The following is a 12,281-nucleotide window of genomic DNA, read 5'->3' as shown; positions in this document are numbered from 1 at the left end:
CAGTGCAATATTTGAAGCAATGCTCTTTGCTTTAACAGAAATAAGAAAGTACAGCATATGCGACTAGCTGACACAAACGGATGAAAAATTAAGGTAGGCCACAAGGGACAGATAACCACACAAAGCTGTTCTAACACCTTACAATATCTGACGAATACAATTTCATCGTTGTACTGAAAAAAAGTACAAGTATACAAGAAGAAGAGCAATAAATAACACATCTGAGGAGCACAGTCTTCAATTTCAGTGTACTTAAGAATTTGGGTACAAAGAAAACAGTCATACAAATCGTGAACCGTGTTAACTTACACAGTCTCTCTCTTTGGCAAACTTCTCATTATAGAGGTTTAGTGTTCCTTTTTGTAATATCGCACAACTTTTTTAACTGTTCAACATTCAATGTTTATCTTCACTGTCGCAGGAGTTTTGCGCGCGATCTTTTTCCTTAAAGTACTCAAACAGAAGTTAGTAAAAGTCCAGAGGTTTGAAAATGTCCAGATATAAACGCTGTTCTAGGGGCAGCTTACTCATTGTTTCCTGCAAATGCTCCGGAAAGAGAGAACGACATCGGCATACATGTATTTTCAATCTCGACCTTCTTCAAAGTTTACGAAACGGATGGATAACACACTGCAACGAACTCGTTTTGGTTTGGGACCAATTTAAAACAGCTTTTTCTTGAAGAGGTGACTTGTATATCGAGAAGGCTCATTTGAAGCATTACAAAATCAAGCCTCTTCCGTAGTTTGAATGTCAGGACGTCATTGGTGCAACAATAGAATTTTTTTAAGGAGTCAATGGTCATTGGTCTAAATTACTGATTTGTACACGCATTTAAACTGAAAATTAAACCGATCGCGAGGGGTAGGGCACTGATATCCCAAAGCAGTTAAAGGTATTTTTGCACCCTCATTTCCCCTAATTAAAATAAGCTTATTTTCCAACTTTGCTGTAACATTATTTTACTGTTTGTATCCTCAGTGATGTTTGATCAATGGTGTCTTCGCTCATGTTTTTCAACGGCCAATTCATTTTCACTACCATTTTTCAGGTTTTACTGGTGCTTTTTTACTATTTTTCGTTTCATTAATTTCATTACCATACTTGTACATAATTACGGAACAGTCTTGCTTGTTTTCACTATTCTTTTTACAAATTATCCCTAAGATTAAGTCGTCATCATTGTTAATGAGTCGGTCTGTTTGTTCTCCTTGTTTTTCACTGTTCTGTCGTCATCAGATTCATCCCCCAAAAAACTTCATTTTAAATGAATCGGCCGCTTTGATCTTGTTGGTTTTCAATGTTTGTTACTTCAACTTTGATTGGTTTTGATGTTCCCATTGGTGCTTTTCACCGCGTTTTATCCCCAGTATAAAATGAATCCCCACTTTAACCTTGGTCTTGCTGGCCTTATTGCTGTTTTTCAAAATGTTTTTTTTTTATCCCTAAGGATACGTTCTGACTACAACCGTAATTGGCCTTGTTGTTCTCAGTATGTAGGGACTTTCACAAAATGCATTTTTTACTCTCCTCCCAGATTATTACGCGATCACATTTAGGCAACAATGGTCTTGTGGTTCAGAGCGGTCACGTTGTTGCTGACCGCTGACCGCCATTCTTGTTCTCGAACGTTCGTGGGCACAATTTTGCAGTTAATGTGATTCTAAATCTACTGTAGTCGGAGCGGTCACGTTGTTGCCCAAGCTATTTTGTTTTAACACGTTCTCAAGCACAATTTTGAAGTAACCGTGATTCTAAATCTACTGTAGTCGAAGCAGTCACGTTGTTGCTGACTGGCCATTTTGTGTTAACACGTTCTCAGGCACAATTTTGCACTAAACGTGATTCTAAATGTCCTGTATTAAGAGCGGTCACGTTGTTGCTGACCGGCTATTTTGTTTTAACACGTTCTCAAGCACAATTTTGCAGTAAACGTTACTCTAAATTACTTTTATCCCCAGTATAAAATGAATCCCTACTTTAACCTCGGTCTTGCTGGCCTTATTGCTGTTTTTCAAAAAATTATTTTTATCCCCAAGGATACGTTCTGACTTCAACCGTAATTGGCCTTGTAATGTATCGTGATCACATTTGAGACAACACTGGTCATGTGGTTCTTATTGCTAGAGTTAATTCCATCCCCAAATACATGTGCTGTCGATTTTTAAATTGGCTATTACAAGGTTGTACATTGTCGTCCCCCAAAATAGTCCCACAGCGATTTTCGCATGACCTTGAAAAACGGTTTTGTGAAGTGTTCGTTATTTCTTTTATCAGACAGTGGATGAAAAGATCAAAACATGGACTCTTCGTTTTCCCGCCAAAGAAAGCCCTGATATGGAGAAGGCATTGTTCGATTCGCCAATCGTGTTGCAGTATGACGTCAAAGCGAAGTATCGATTTCTTGAGCGTTCGTTTCACCAACCAAAAGCCATGCGCGTTTGTATCCGTTCGATAACCAATCAAATCGCTCTATTTCCGTTCGTTTGTTGTTTCTGTTTTGTTCGCGCGTTTTCATTTCCAGGTCATAAGGAAAATCGCCCTGGCTCGAAATAAACAATCTCTACTCGACCATCTCCCTTAATACACCTTGCTTGCGCTCCAAAATTTCACAATCGTATCAAGAGAAATTGAAGACAATGCTCAAGCAACATTTTCAGTGGGGGAAAACAAGGCGTAGTATGAGTGATAAGTAAATGGCGAATAGGGAGAGGAAAAAAAGTAACAAAGCACGGAACAATTTCTGTTCAGAGAGAGTTGATAGTATTTCATTTCTCTACCTTGCGCCAGCATTTCTAAGTCCTCGCAAAGCCGCAGCACCTTCATTGCCTTCTTATCCGTCTCCAGGGGGAGGTGTTCTATGTATTCTTCGAGGTGTGCTCTGAGGAAGAAAATTCTCGAATTCAGTAACTGAAGTTATCATTCAATGCAAATTTTTCTTCCTTTTTATTAGCCGAGAGCCCGCCACGTGACCTGCAAATAACTGCCTACAAATAATGGTCTACTCATGCGCAAAGACGTCCAACTGTGTTTGGCTGCAAATAATATTCTGCTCACGCGCAAATGAAGCAATTCTCCTTCATACGGTCGCTCTTGCGTGAAAATGGCAGATCGCTTCCAATCCACTGAAAAACAAACTCAGTGAGCGAATGATAAAACAATTGTCGAACTCGGTTATCGCAAACTATCACGATATTTTGCTCAACCTCGTCCAATAATTGTTAATAATTTTGTACAGAACATCTGTTACCCTTCAACTCCAAGAGTCAATAGGCCATTTCACCTTTTCCTCTTTTTGTGGATGTAATCTAAATAGCGTACATCGAAATTTTTTTGGATACTTTGTGTTTTTGTACTGTTTTTAATTTGTTAACATTTTGCAGTATTTGTGTTTTGTATTCACTATGTACTTGTGAAAAATTAATAAAAGCTATCAAATTAGTAATGGTAAATGTGGTACCGTTAAGGCATATTAACAGGGTAAAGGCCTCACTTCCGCTAATCTCTAACGCTCGAAACGTCAGCAACGAATCCCTACAAGGAGCCGAATCCAATTCATTAAGAGTCCATTTAGATTTTTGTCTTAGTCTTGCACTAAATCACTTCCCAATACCACAGTTTCTCTAGAAACTAACCCGGAATGCTTTAACTACGTTTTAAAAAGAAAATACTGTTCTTCAACAAGCGTACCTTCCATAAACTGGACACTGAAGGAGATAGTCGACAGCAACACGCCAGAGACTGTGAAATAAGTATAGCAGGATTTAGCAACTTTTAGAGTTCGAACAAATGCTAGTGAAGAAAACCAAGAGGCTTTCTAAAGGGCTCGAAAAATGCACACGCAAACTCACAAATTCGCAAAACTGGAATTTTTACTAATTTACAAGCGAGCAATTCTCTAGTAGAGGCTGGTATGGTAAAAGTTGTTGACGAATTTCGCAGTAAAAAAGTTATGCATACATTGAATATTATGGAGAAAGAAAGTGGTTGTCACATTTGGAATTTTGGGGGTCAAAAGAATATCCTCAACCAAATATTTACGAGTGAGCATTTATCCAGTAGAAATTTGTAAGGTAATCGTTGTTGACTTTCGTGGCAAAGAAGCTTATATACGGCCATTAAATATTACGAGAGAAGGAAAGTGAGTGTCACGTCAGCTACTGCCATTAGGAGCAACTCTCACCTGTGATTTGACATAAGACTTGCAGCGTATTCCAATAACAGAAATTCTCTCAAGCTACATGTACTGCTATGACTGAAAAAAGAAATAATAATTATGTAAACTCTTTAGCCTTGCGTGGCGCCGGTTAGTTTCTTTGGTTAGTTTTTATAGAGAGCGCGAAACCGGCGCTTGCTTCGCAGGCTGTAAACTCTTCTCCTAATATTGCATGCGCCGCTAAGCCTGCAACTTTTGAGATTGTTCATTTGCTTTTTTCTTTTCTTGTTGTGTTTTGGTTTTCTCGCCCGCCGTCTCGACAGTTAAAATTACTTCGTGCAGCATAATAAACAGCACCACACAAAAGTACTGATTAGTGGGTTCATTTGAATAGTCACACACTTCAATTTCGATCACGGATTCAAATGTCAGAACCATATCATAGAGAAACGGAAACATAGGAAGGTACTGTTCAGTAGCTTTTTTGTCATTGGCCAGAGACCTTCCTAAGCAAACATCCAAATGCAGGGCTAAATCAGGTCCGGATAACTTTTAAGCATGATTTACAGTGCCAGATCCAGGGGAGAGGCCCGGGGGGAGCCCTGCCCCTCTTATCTCAGGGTATGGAGGACCGGGCCCCCCTTAAGTAAAGGTCTGGATTCGCCGCTGATTTAGGACTTCATGCACGGACTTAAGAGTTCGAATCACTTTGCTCAGCAAAATAAACAGCATATTTACAGCAAAATACTGCTCACTAGATTGCGGGTCATACAGTGACAATACAGACTCAATAGCAATAACTGTATGACTTAAGTCTTTTTACCTCATGTGGTGTGAATCTAGCTGTCCACAATGATGAAGCAAGTCAGTCAGATGGGCTACAAACCACCAGTTACCAAGTGTGTCACTATATATCAACAAAACAAGGTGTTAAATGTTTAAGGGTGATGAATGATAACAGGGTTTTTATATTGCTAGATGATAGGCTGAAAGACATTTTGGAATGGAAGGCAACTCAGCAATAATTATTGACCTTTGCTTGCAACTACTGTGTTAGAGCACTGAAACAGCCCGACAATAGAATAGATTAGAGCGGCCCCTATCCCCCCTTCTTTCCTTCTTAGTCCATTAGCAAAACGTGTGAGATTAGAAAGTGAGCATTTGTGTGACTGGAAGTGTGAAACACCCCTGGGTAGCAGCTTCTCCGCTAGCCCCTCGCCTGTCTGATACTAACCCAAAAACTTTAAAGAAAAGTACGAGACTGCTCTCAGTTTTAAAGTTGATTTGGCTTTGATTAAGTGCTTTGTCCAAGAGCAATCCTAGTTAGGTAGCACAAGAGACAATAGGGCCATTTATACGAGGAAAAGTAAGGCGCGTCTTGTATAAGACCCGTCTTAAATAAGACGCCAACTGGACCAGTTATTCGAGCATGTCTTATCTAAGTCTTCTGTATACTTAAACTTACTTTTAAAGTGTAAGTTTATAATACGAAGATAGCAATTTGATTAGTAAATATAAATTGTGATAGTTTAAAGTTAAAAGGGTCTACTTACACCAGCAGATGTCACGCATTTGTCCAGGAGGTCTGTTATCGCCTTCTCCTTACATAATAACAAAAAATACTTTTCCCCCGCGATGGACGAAGTGTTTCTTTTTACGTTTAACGGCGTGCTCATTGTATTTGAGCGAAGAAAAAAATAAAGCGGAATAGACAAGGAAACGAAAACGCGTTGTAATTTGTAAACAATTTTTCCCCGCCAGTAGCCTGCCAGTCCACCGCGGGGCAAGCGATAATTTTCCCGCCAAAATTTAACGCATGCGTACTATGCGTTCGCGTCTTATGTAAGACACGAAGGTCATTTAAACGAAGGTTTTCTTGTCTTAGCTAAGACGCGTCTTATCTAAGAACAGGAGTTAAGGGCTGTTCTGAAATAAGACGCGTCTTAGCTTGGTCGCGTCTTATTTTTGACGAAATGTGCTGTTTATACGGAAAGTTCGTGTCTTATTTAAGACGCGTCTTATTTTTCCTCGTATAAATGGCCCTAATAAATAGAGAAATAGTGTACCTGCTTTCCTTAATAACGGCATGAACATCAAATTCAAATGCCGAGAACAGAATTCTGTCAAAACTGTGCACGTTCGAACTTCCTCCAAATTGACTAATGCAAGCCTGAAAAAGTAATAAAATAGGACCAGACCAGTCAGCTCAAGCAAGCTCTCCGGAGCACTCTGGCGGCGGGGCGGGAAAAGGAAGGAGAGCTTGCAACTACCTCTCTGGTACTTGAGTATCTGCATCGAAACAGTCGATGCGAAATGCTGATTGGCGGAGATGACATTAGTAATGACGTCATTACCCTTGGCACGTGTTTTTCAATATTTGTTTACATTCGAGCTCTTTGTTCGTTCACCTATTTGTTCGTTCATTCGTTGGTTCGTTGGATCGTTTGCTTGTTCATTCATTCATCCATTCGTTAGTTCGTTCGTTCGTTCATTTATTCGTCTGTCGTTCGTTCGTTCTTTCATTCATCTATTCGTTCGTTCGTTTGTTCGTTCATTCATTCACTCACTAATTCCTAGAACAGACACACCCTCTCAGTCATTTAACCAATAGCAGTTGCATACCTGTGTATGATACTGTAAGTCAAAAGATTTGACAGCAGGATTACAGTATAGTAATTTAGCCACGAGTAGCTGGTACCATGTCTTACAATACTTGCTGTAAAGAGAAAAAATAAGTACTGATAATTTATTGCAAGACTGCTAATTAACTGCAAGACCATGTCCAAGAAATCCGTAAGTGACACTTGACTTAAGTACGAAAAATCCTCTAGAAAGCCCCTGGGGGGGGGGGGGGGGGGCTTACTTATTTCAAGCATGTTTGAAGGGGGGGGGTAATAGAGAGGGGCGACTTATTTAGTTTAGCTGATTCAGACTTCTAGCACGTGATTGAAACCCTACAGAAAAGAGTCCACACTCACAGTCGCGATTAATTAAATAATACAGTCTATCATTCATTTCATTCATTAGGAAGGATTAATTAGTAAAACTGAAACTAAATGTTACATTGGCAGCGAATAATTGGTGAATATTTTGTGTCTCAATTGACTGAAAACTTAGTAGTGGTAACTTACATCATTTCATCAAATACTTCTTCCTCGCCACAAAGTATCTGGACAAAACAAGGGAGGATTTCCAGGGTCAGTGTAACTTGCATTCTCCGGAGACATAATTAAAAAAAGCAATTTTTCTCACCAAATAGATTTTAAGTAGCAAAATATATAAAATATTTCATACATGATCAATATAGGCAGTACTAATATAAGCATCAACAATTTGAATTTGCAAACGGTAGTCTTGAAATCATTTTGTTCTTCACCTGACAAAGGGTGTGTAAATGAGGATTTGCTGCATAGGTTTCACTTTCCAGGCGATGCCTGCACTCCTGTTGCCAATGGCTCCACTTCATACTAAATTCTTGTAAGGTCTGGCCCATGTATAACTGTAAATTTAATAAATAAAGATTTTACCAGAATGCTAAGTGACTGAATGCAGTTTTTGCTGTAATGATTATTCTTCCTCTTGATTGTTCTCATTTGGTGAGCAAGAGTGGCGTAGTGGTGAGAGCACTCGCCTCCCACCAATGTGGCCAGGGTTCATATCCTGGCGTCGACACCATGTCTTGGTTGAGTTTGTTGTTGGTTCTCCCCCTTGCTCCGGGAGGTTTTTCTCCGGGCACTCCGGTTTTTACCTCTCGTTAAAATCCAACATTTCCAACAATTCAATCTCGAACGTACAGACATGTTTTCAACGAGTTCTTATGAATTCCTAAGTGCTCTGTGGGTAAACAAACAACAAATTACAATTTGCAGCAAATTCACCACAACAATGAAAATGCATGTTTCTTCACTGCCTAGTTTCTATATAATCCTCAGGATCGCAAATTACAAGACACCTAGTGCCCCCTAAGGGCCATCATTATGCGATTTAGGAGCACCTTCATTGGATGACCTGTTCTTTAGCAATAATCTTTTAGTTATTACTCGCACTTTTTAAGAACTGTAGACACACATTTTGCTTATATCTTCCTTAAGTGCAAATAATCATTTCCTATTGAACCAACCTGGTACATTGGCATTTTTCGAAGAAGTTCATCGATGCTTTCAAACTCCTGCAATATTAAGAAAAAGCTTTTAATTAATCTTAACTTAAATTTAGAGCACTTCAAGCACAGTTGTCACTAAGATTTCAAGTTGTTGGGTATAATGCAATTAGTAGGCAGGTAATTAAACAGCTAGGAAGTTCTTTTGGTTCTACAGTTGAACCTCTGTTAACCGGCCAGTAATCAAAGTCCCGAAATAATTGTAGAAAAGAATGGGAAATTAAACCTCTATTGAGTGTCCGCGGCCCCTTTTTGTCCGTCCCAACAAGAGTTCTCCTGTTGTTGCCACCTCAATTAAGCAGCCATCAAGTGCTCGATACACTTAAATGAGCCTCATTTCAAGAATTTGATAAGAAAAATACAGTCTGAGATGAAAGTTGACGATGAACTGTGGACCAGTAATGCTTCTCCCGTCATGCATTTGTTTCAAAATAAAGTGATGTTTCTGCTAAAGATTATGCTAATTTCTGACGAACCTCTACTGAGCGGCCAACCTCCATTAAGCTGCCATTTGCTGGTACCTCGAGGGTGGCCGCTTAATAGAGGTTCAACTTTACTTTTCTCTAGTTTCCTAAGAATGTAGCCAGGGGTTATGCTTATTGTAGCCAGTGGAAATCCCTGGCCCCTGGCACTTTTTAGTGACAGCCCTGCTCGATGGAGTTGAAGGCCAAAATAATAAAAACCCAAAGAAATTCTCACATCATATTTTCCTGGCTGCTTTTCTGGATGCTGGGCAAGAAGTTCACGCACATCATTTATCCGCCCTTGAAGAACCAAAGAGTAGATCTGTAGGAATGAAAATACAAACTGAATAATGATAAACAAATTTTGTTTTGTTTTTGTCTAAGTTCTCATGCATCTCTGTAGGCTTCACGGAATGAAGAAATGCAGGCTTAGTGATGCAAAAAAGAATCACAAAAACGAAAGAATAAAAAAGGATTGTCACCTCTTGAGAACCAAGTGAATTTGTCAAAGCACCTTTGCAAAGCAAGTTTACCAATATTGTTAAGGTAAAGATTCTGTTGTTATTCACATAGCAGACTTACTGTGAACTGATTTCCTAAACCTTCTAACAACTTAATGGCACTGTAATGGCTATAAGCTCCTGTACAAGTGGTGTCCCTTGCAGCCATTAGGGAGCTTAAGCAAAGATGTTTTTGAGAGACGTATGTCAACTGGAAGTGAAGACTTTTTCCTTTTAATATGCCTTGACGCTATGCAATTTGTATTGCTTACTTTCTTTACACTTGTAGAGACGATTTAACTGAAAATTTGGGCAAAACCACTGCTCAGGAATGTAAAAAGTCCACTTCTGATTGACGGCGTCACTCAAAAATGCCTTTGCTTACATTCCCTATTTTTGTCTTGTCATGCAATGCTCATCCCCAATAAACAGCAACCACAAAAAGTGTTGTAGGAGGAGAGAAATACGTGTATACTACATATTAAAAATATGACCAGGCCGCCCCAGTTGCTCAAAGGTGGATAGTGTTAATGACTGAACAAATCTCTATCCAGTAGATAATATATTGTATTGGTTTTCCCTATACTTATATCACTGGACAGTGATTTGCCAGTGGACAACAATATTCAACTTTTGAACTACCATGGCCAGGTGGAGAGAACACTTACGGCAGGCCAGTATGAAGGGCTATCATGTGGCTGTGAATGCTGTAGCACATCTTTGACATACTTGTCAGCATGTCCATTTTGGACCCATTCTAGCAGATGATGAAGAACAGCTCCACCTGTTCCAAGAAATAAAGATAAATTGTTGAGTGTGATGGTTGTGATTTTGAAGCACTTTACAAGTTTGCATAACTATCATTGTATCACATGTCTTACCTGGCAAAGTTTCAATGAACAGTATTTCACACAGGTGCCAGACAGTTTCAATAAGTGTCAACAGATGCTTCTGCAAATTATAAAATAGAAAAGCAGCTAGACATCTAGACTAGTGGTAAAAACAAATTAGACATGCATCCAACATGGAAGGGAAGTGGAAGTGAATAACAGCCACAGATGTTTCACAATCAGTGATCCATAAGTGCCCTTAAAGATCCACATTGTGTAGTCCCAGAAAATATCCATACTTCCCCCCACGGAAGGGATTGGAAATTCCTTGGGGGTGGGGGGTTCTCAAAGGCCCAAAAATTTAAGCTTGACTGGAATTTCCAGAGGGGTGGGGGGTCCTAAGAAAAAATCCCTTCTGCGGGGGAGGTATGGATAATTTTTGGAACCACACATAACTGCTCTTTGCCAGGTAATGGGGTCAACTAGTTGCTAGCTGTGAGCAAGCTCTCCGGGGCGCTCTGGTAGTGGGGCGCGAAAAGGAAGGAGAGCTTGAAACTATGTCTCTGGAATTTGAATTCCACCTCCAACTTCCCTGTGGCTCCTTATCTACTGAGCTGTCAGATTTCTGCCAGTCAGTGTGAAGTGGAAATGTGCGCAAATGTAAACAAACATTGAAAAACACTTGCCAAGGGTAATGACATCATTTCTAATGTCATCTCCGCCAATCAGCATTTCGTATTGACTTTTTCGATGCAGATATTCAAATTCCAGAGACGTAGTTACAAGCTCTCCTTTCTTTTCCCACCCCACTGTCAGAGGGCCCCAGAGAGCTTGCTCGCAGGCTAACTAGTTGCACAGTTGGATGGTAATGGTGGACCCTGACTCCCAACACATTGTATACTCTTATTTACAAAATATAATACACATGTACTTTAAAGTGGTAAATTACAGTCACAATACTAGATTTCTTCAATTTTCCTCCACAATACCCACCTGTGCAATACTTGACTGAGGACTGCTCAATGAAAGTCTAGAGTCCACTGCAAGTGGGTCAAAAAAATTCAATACATAGTGTTTATATCTGTTAAACAGGGTAATTAACAGAGGTAAAAAAAATTATAAGCTTAGTACAGTGGAACCTCCCGTAAGCGTCCACCGAAAATGCAAAGATTGAGTGGTTGCTTACGGGAGGTGGTCATTTACAAGATTAATCGAATCACAGGGCGCCTTTTCTGAGAAGAGGTCCAGGCACATCTGCTTATAATTTATGGAAGATAATTTATAGCATGCAATGTCTAAGTTACAACATGTGTAGTTCCATGTTTTCACTAAAGTTCTTTGTATATTTGTATATACCGGTAAGTAGCATAGTGCACACAGCAAACATAGAGATCAGAGAATGCGAACATAGAGATCAGAGAAAGTAACAAAAAAAAAATAAAGATAACATCGAAGCAATCTAACACAACGTACCAGCCTTTTCTTCCAGGTCCAGAATGCAAGCTCTTAATACGCTTCTATACCTTCTGCTGATCTTGATCAGGCTGTTAAAAAGAAAACTAATATCAATAATAAAAAGATGACAAGAAATCACATTACTATTATTTGATTACCATTTCTTTATTTAATATATTGATTTCTTTTTTCACTGCCACTCATTTTCACCTTGCAGGCTGCTAGCATTTCTCATTTTCTCACCGCCACTATGAAATTTTCATGTTTTTCTTCTGATGAAATTCATCTCCTTTGCTTTCAATCACTCACTCTAGTTCTTTCTTTCTCTGTTATCCACATGAGTGTAAACATCAAAAATAACGTCGAAAAAGACACAACTTTGTTGTTGTTTTTTCTCTCTAAAAGTCTGGGCGGCCATGCGATTTCATTACAAACAGAACCTTGAGTTGCATTTGGGTTGCCATACTGTTGATTGAGTTAATTTACATTGGTATGCCTGTGGTGCGGACAGAAGGGTCGAGGTAGAGTCACGTGATTACCAAAATTTCTCAGATGGGTAGATTACCACATTTTCTTCCCATGGTGCTTTGCTGCACACGCTTCGCGCACACGAGAGCTCCACTATAAAATGCTCCATGATTTGCACTTGCACTGAATTAGTTCAGCAGCTGGCCCTGTGCATTACCAGTAAACTTTGATAAACCATGTATGTGGCAT

At 39.5% G+C, this 12,281-nt stretch overlaps 1 protein-coding gene across 1 annotated transcript in view; it reads right to left on the bottom strand.

Moving 5' to 3' along the window:
* Positions 1-12,281, bottom strand: part of LOC140941588 (nuclear pore complex protein Nup85-like) — a 60,438-nt gene that overhangs the window by 34,339 nt on the left and 13,818 nt on the right. The window contains exons 5-18 of the mRNA XM_073390608.1: positions 11,583-11,653; positions 11,103-11,149; positions 10,161-10,230; positions 9,948-10,063; positions 9,015-9,101; positions 8,277-8,324; positions 7,533-7,655; positions 7,288-7,325; positions 6,779-6,872; positions 6,223-6,326; positions 4,980-5,063; positions 4,184-4,255; positions 3,691-3,741; positions 2,781-2,881 (exon numbers count right to left, since the gene is read on the bottom strand). Coding sequence (XP_073246709.1) covers positions 2,781-2,881; positions 3,691-3,741; positions 4,184-4,255; positions 4,980-5,063; positions 6,223-6,326; positions 6,779-6,872; positions 7,288-7,325; positions 7,533-7,655; positions 8,277-8,324; positions 9,015-9,101; positions 9,948-10,063; positions 10,161-10,230; positions 11,103-11,149; positions 11,583-11,653 — 1,106 coding nt within the window. The remainder of the gene's footprint in view (positions 1-2,780; positions 2,882-3,690; positions 3,742-4,183; positions 4,256-4,979; positions 5,064-6,222; positions 6,327-6,778; positions 6,873-7,287; positions 7,326-7,532; positions 7,656-8,276; positions 8,325-9,014; positions 9,102-9,947; positions 10,064-10,160; positions 10,231-11,102; positions 11,150-11,582; positions 11,654-12,281) is intronic.

This window comes from Porites lutea, chromosome 6, assembly GCF_958299795.1.
Source record: "Porites lutea chromosome 6, jaPorLute2.1, whole genome shotgun sequence".
Lineage (NCBI taxonomy): Eukaryota > Metazoa > Cnidaria > Anthozoa > Scleractinia > Poritidae > Porites > Porites lutea.
The sequence above is the reverse complement of the archived record's forward strand: the minus strand, read 5'-3'. Positions and strand labels throughout refer to the sequence as shown.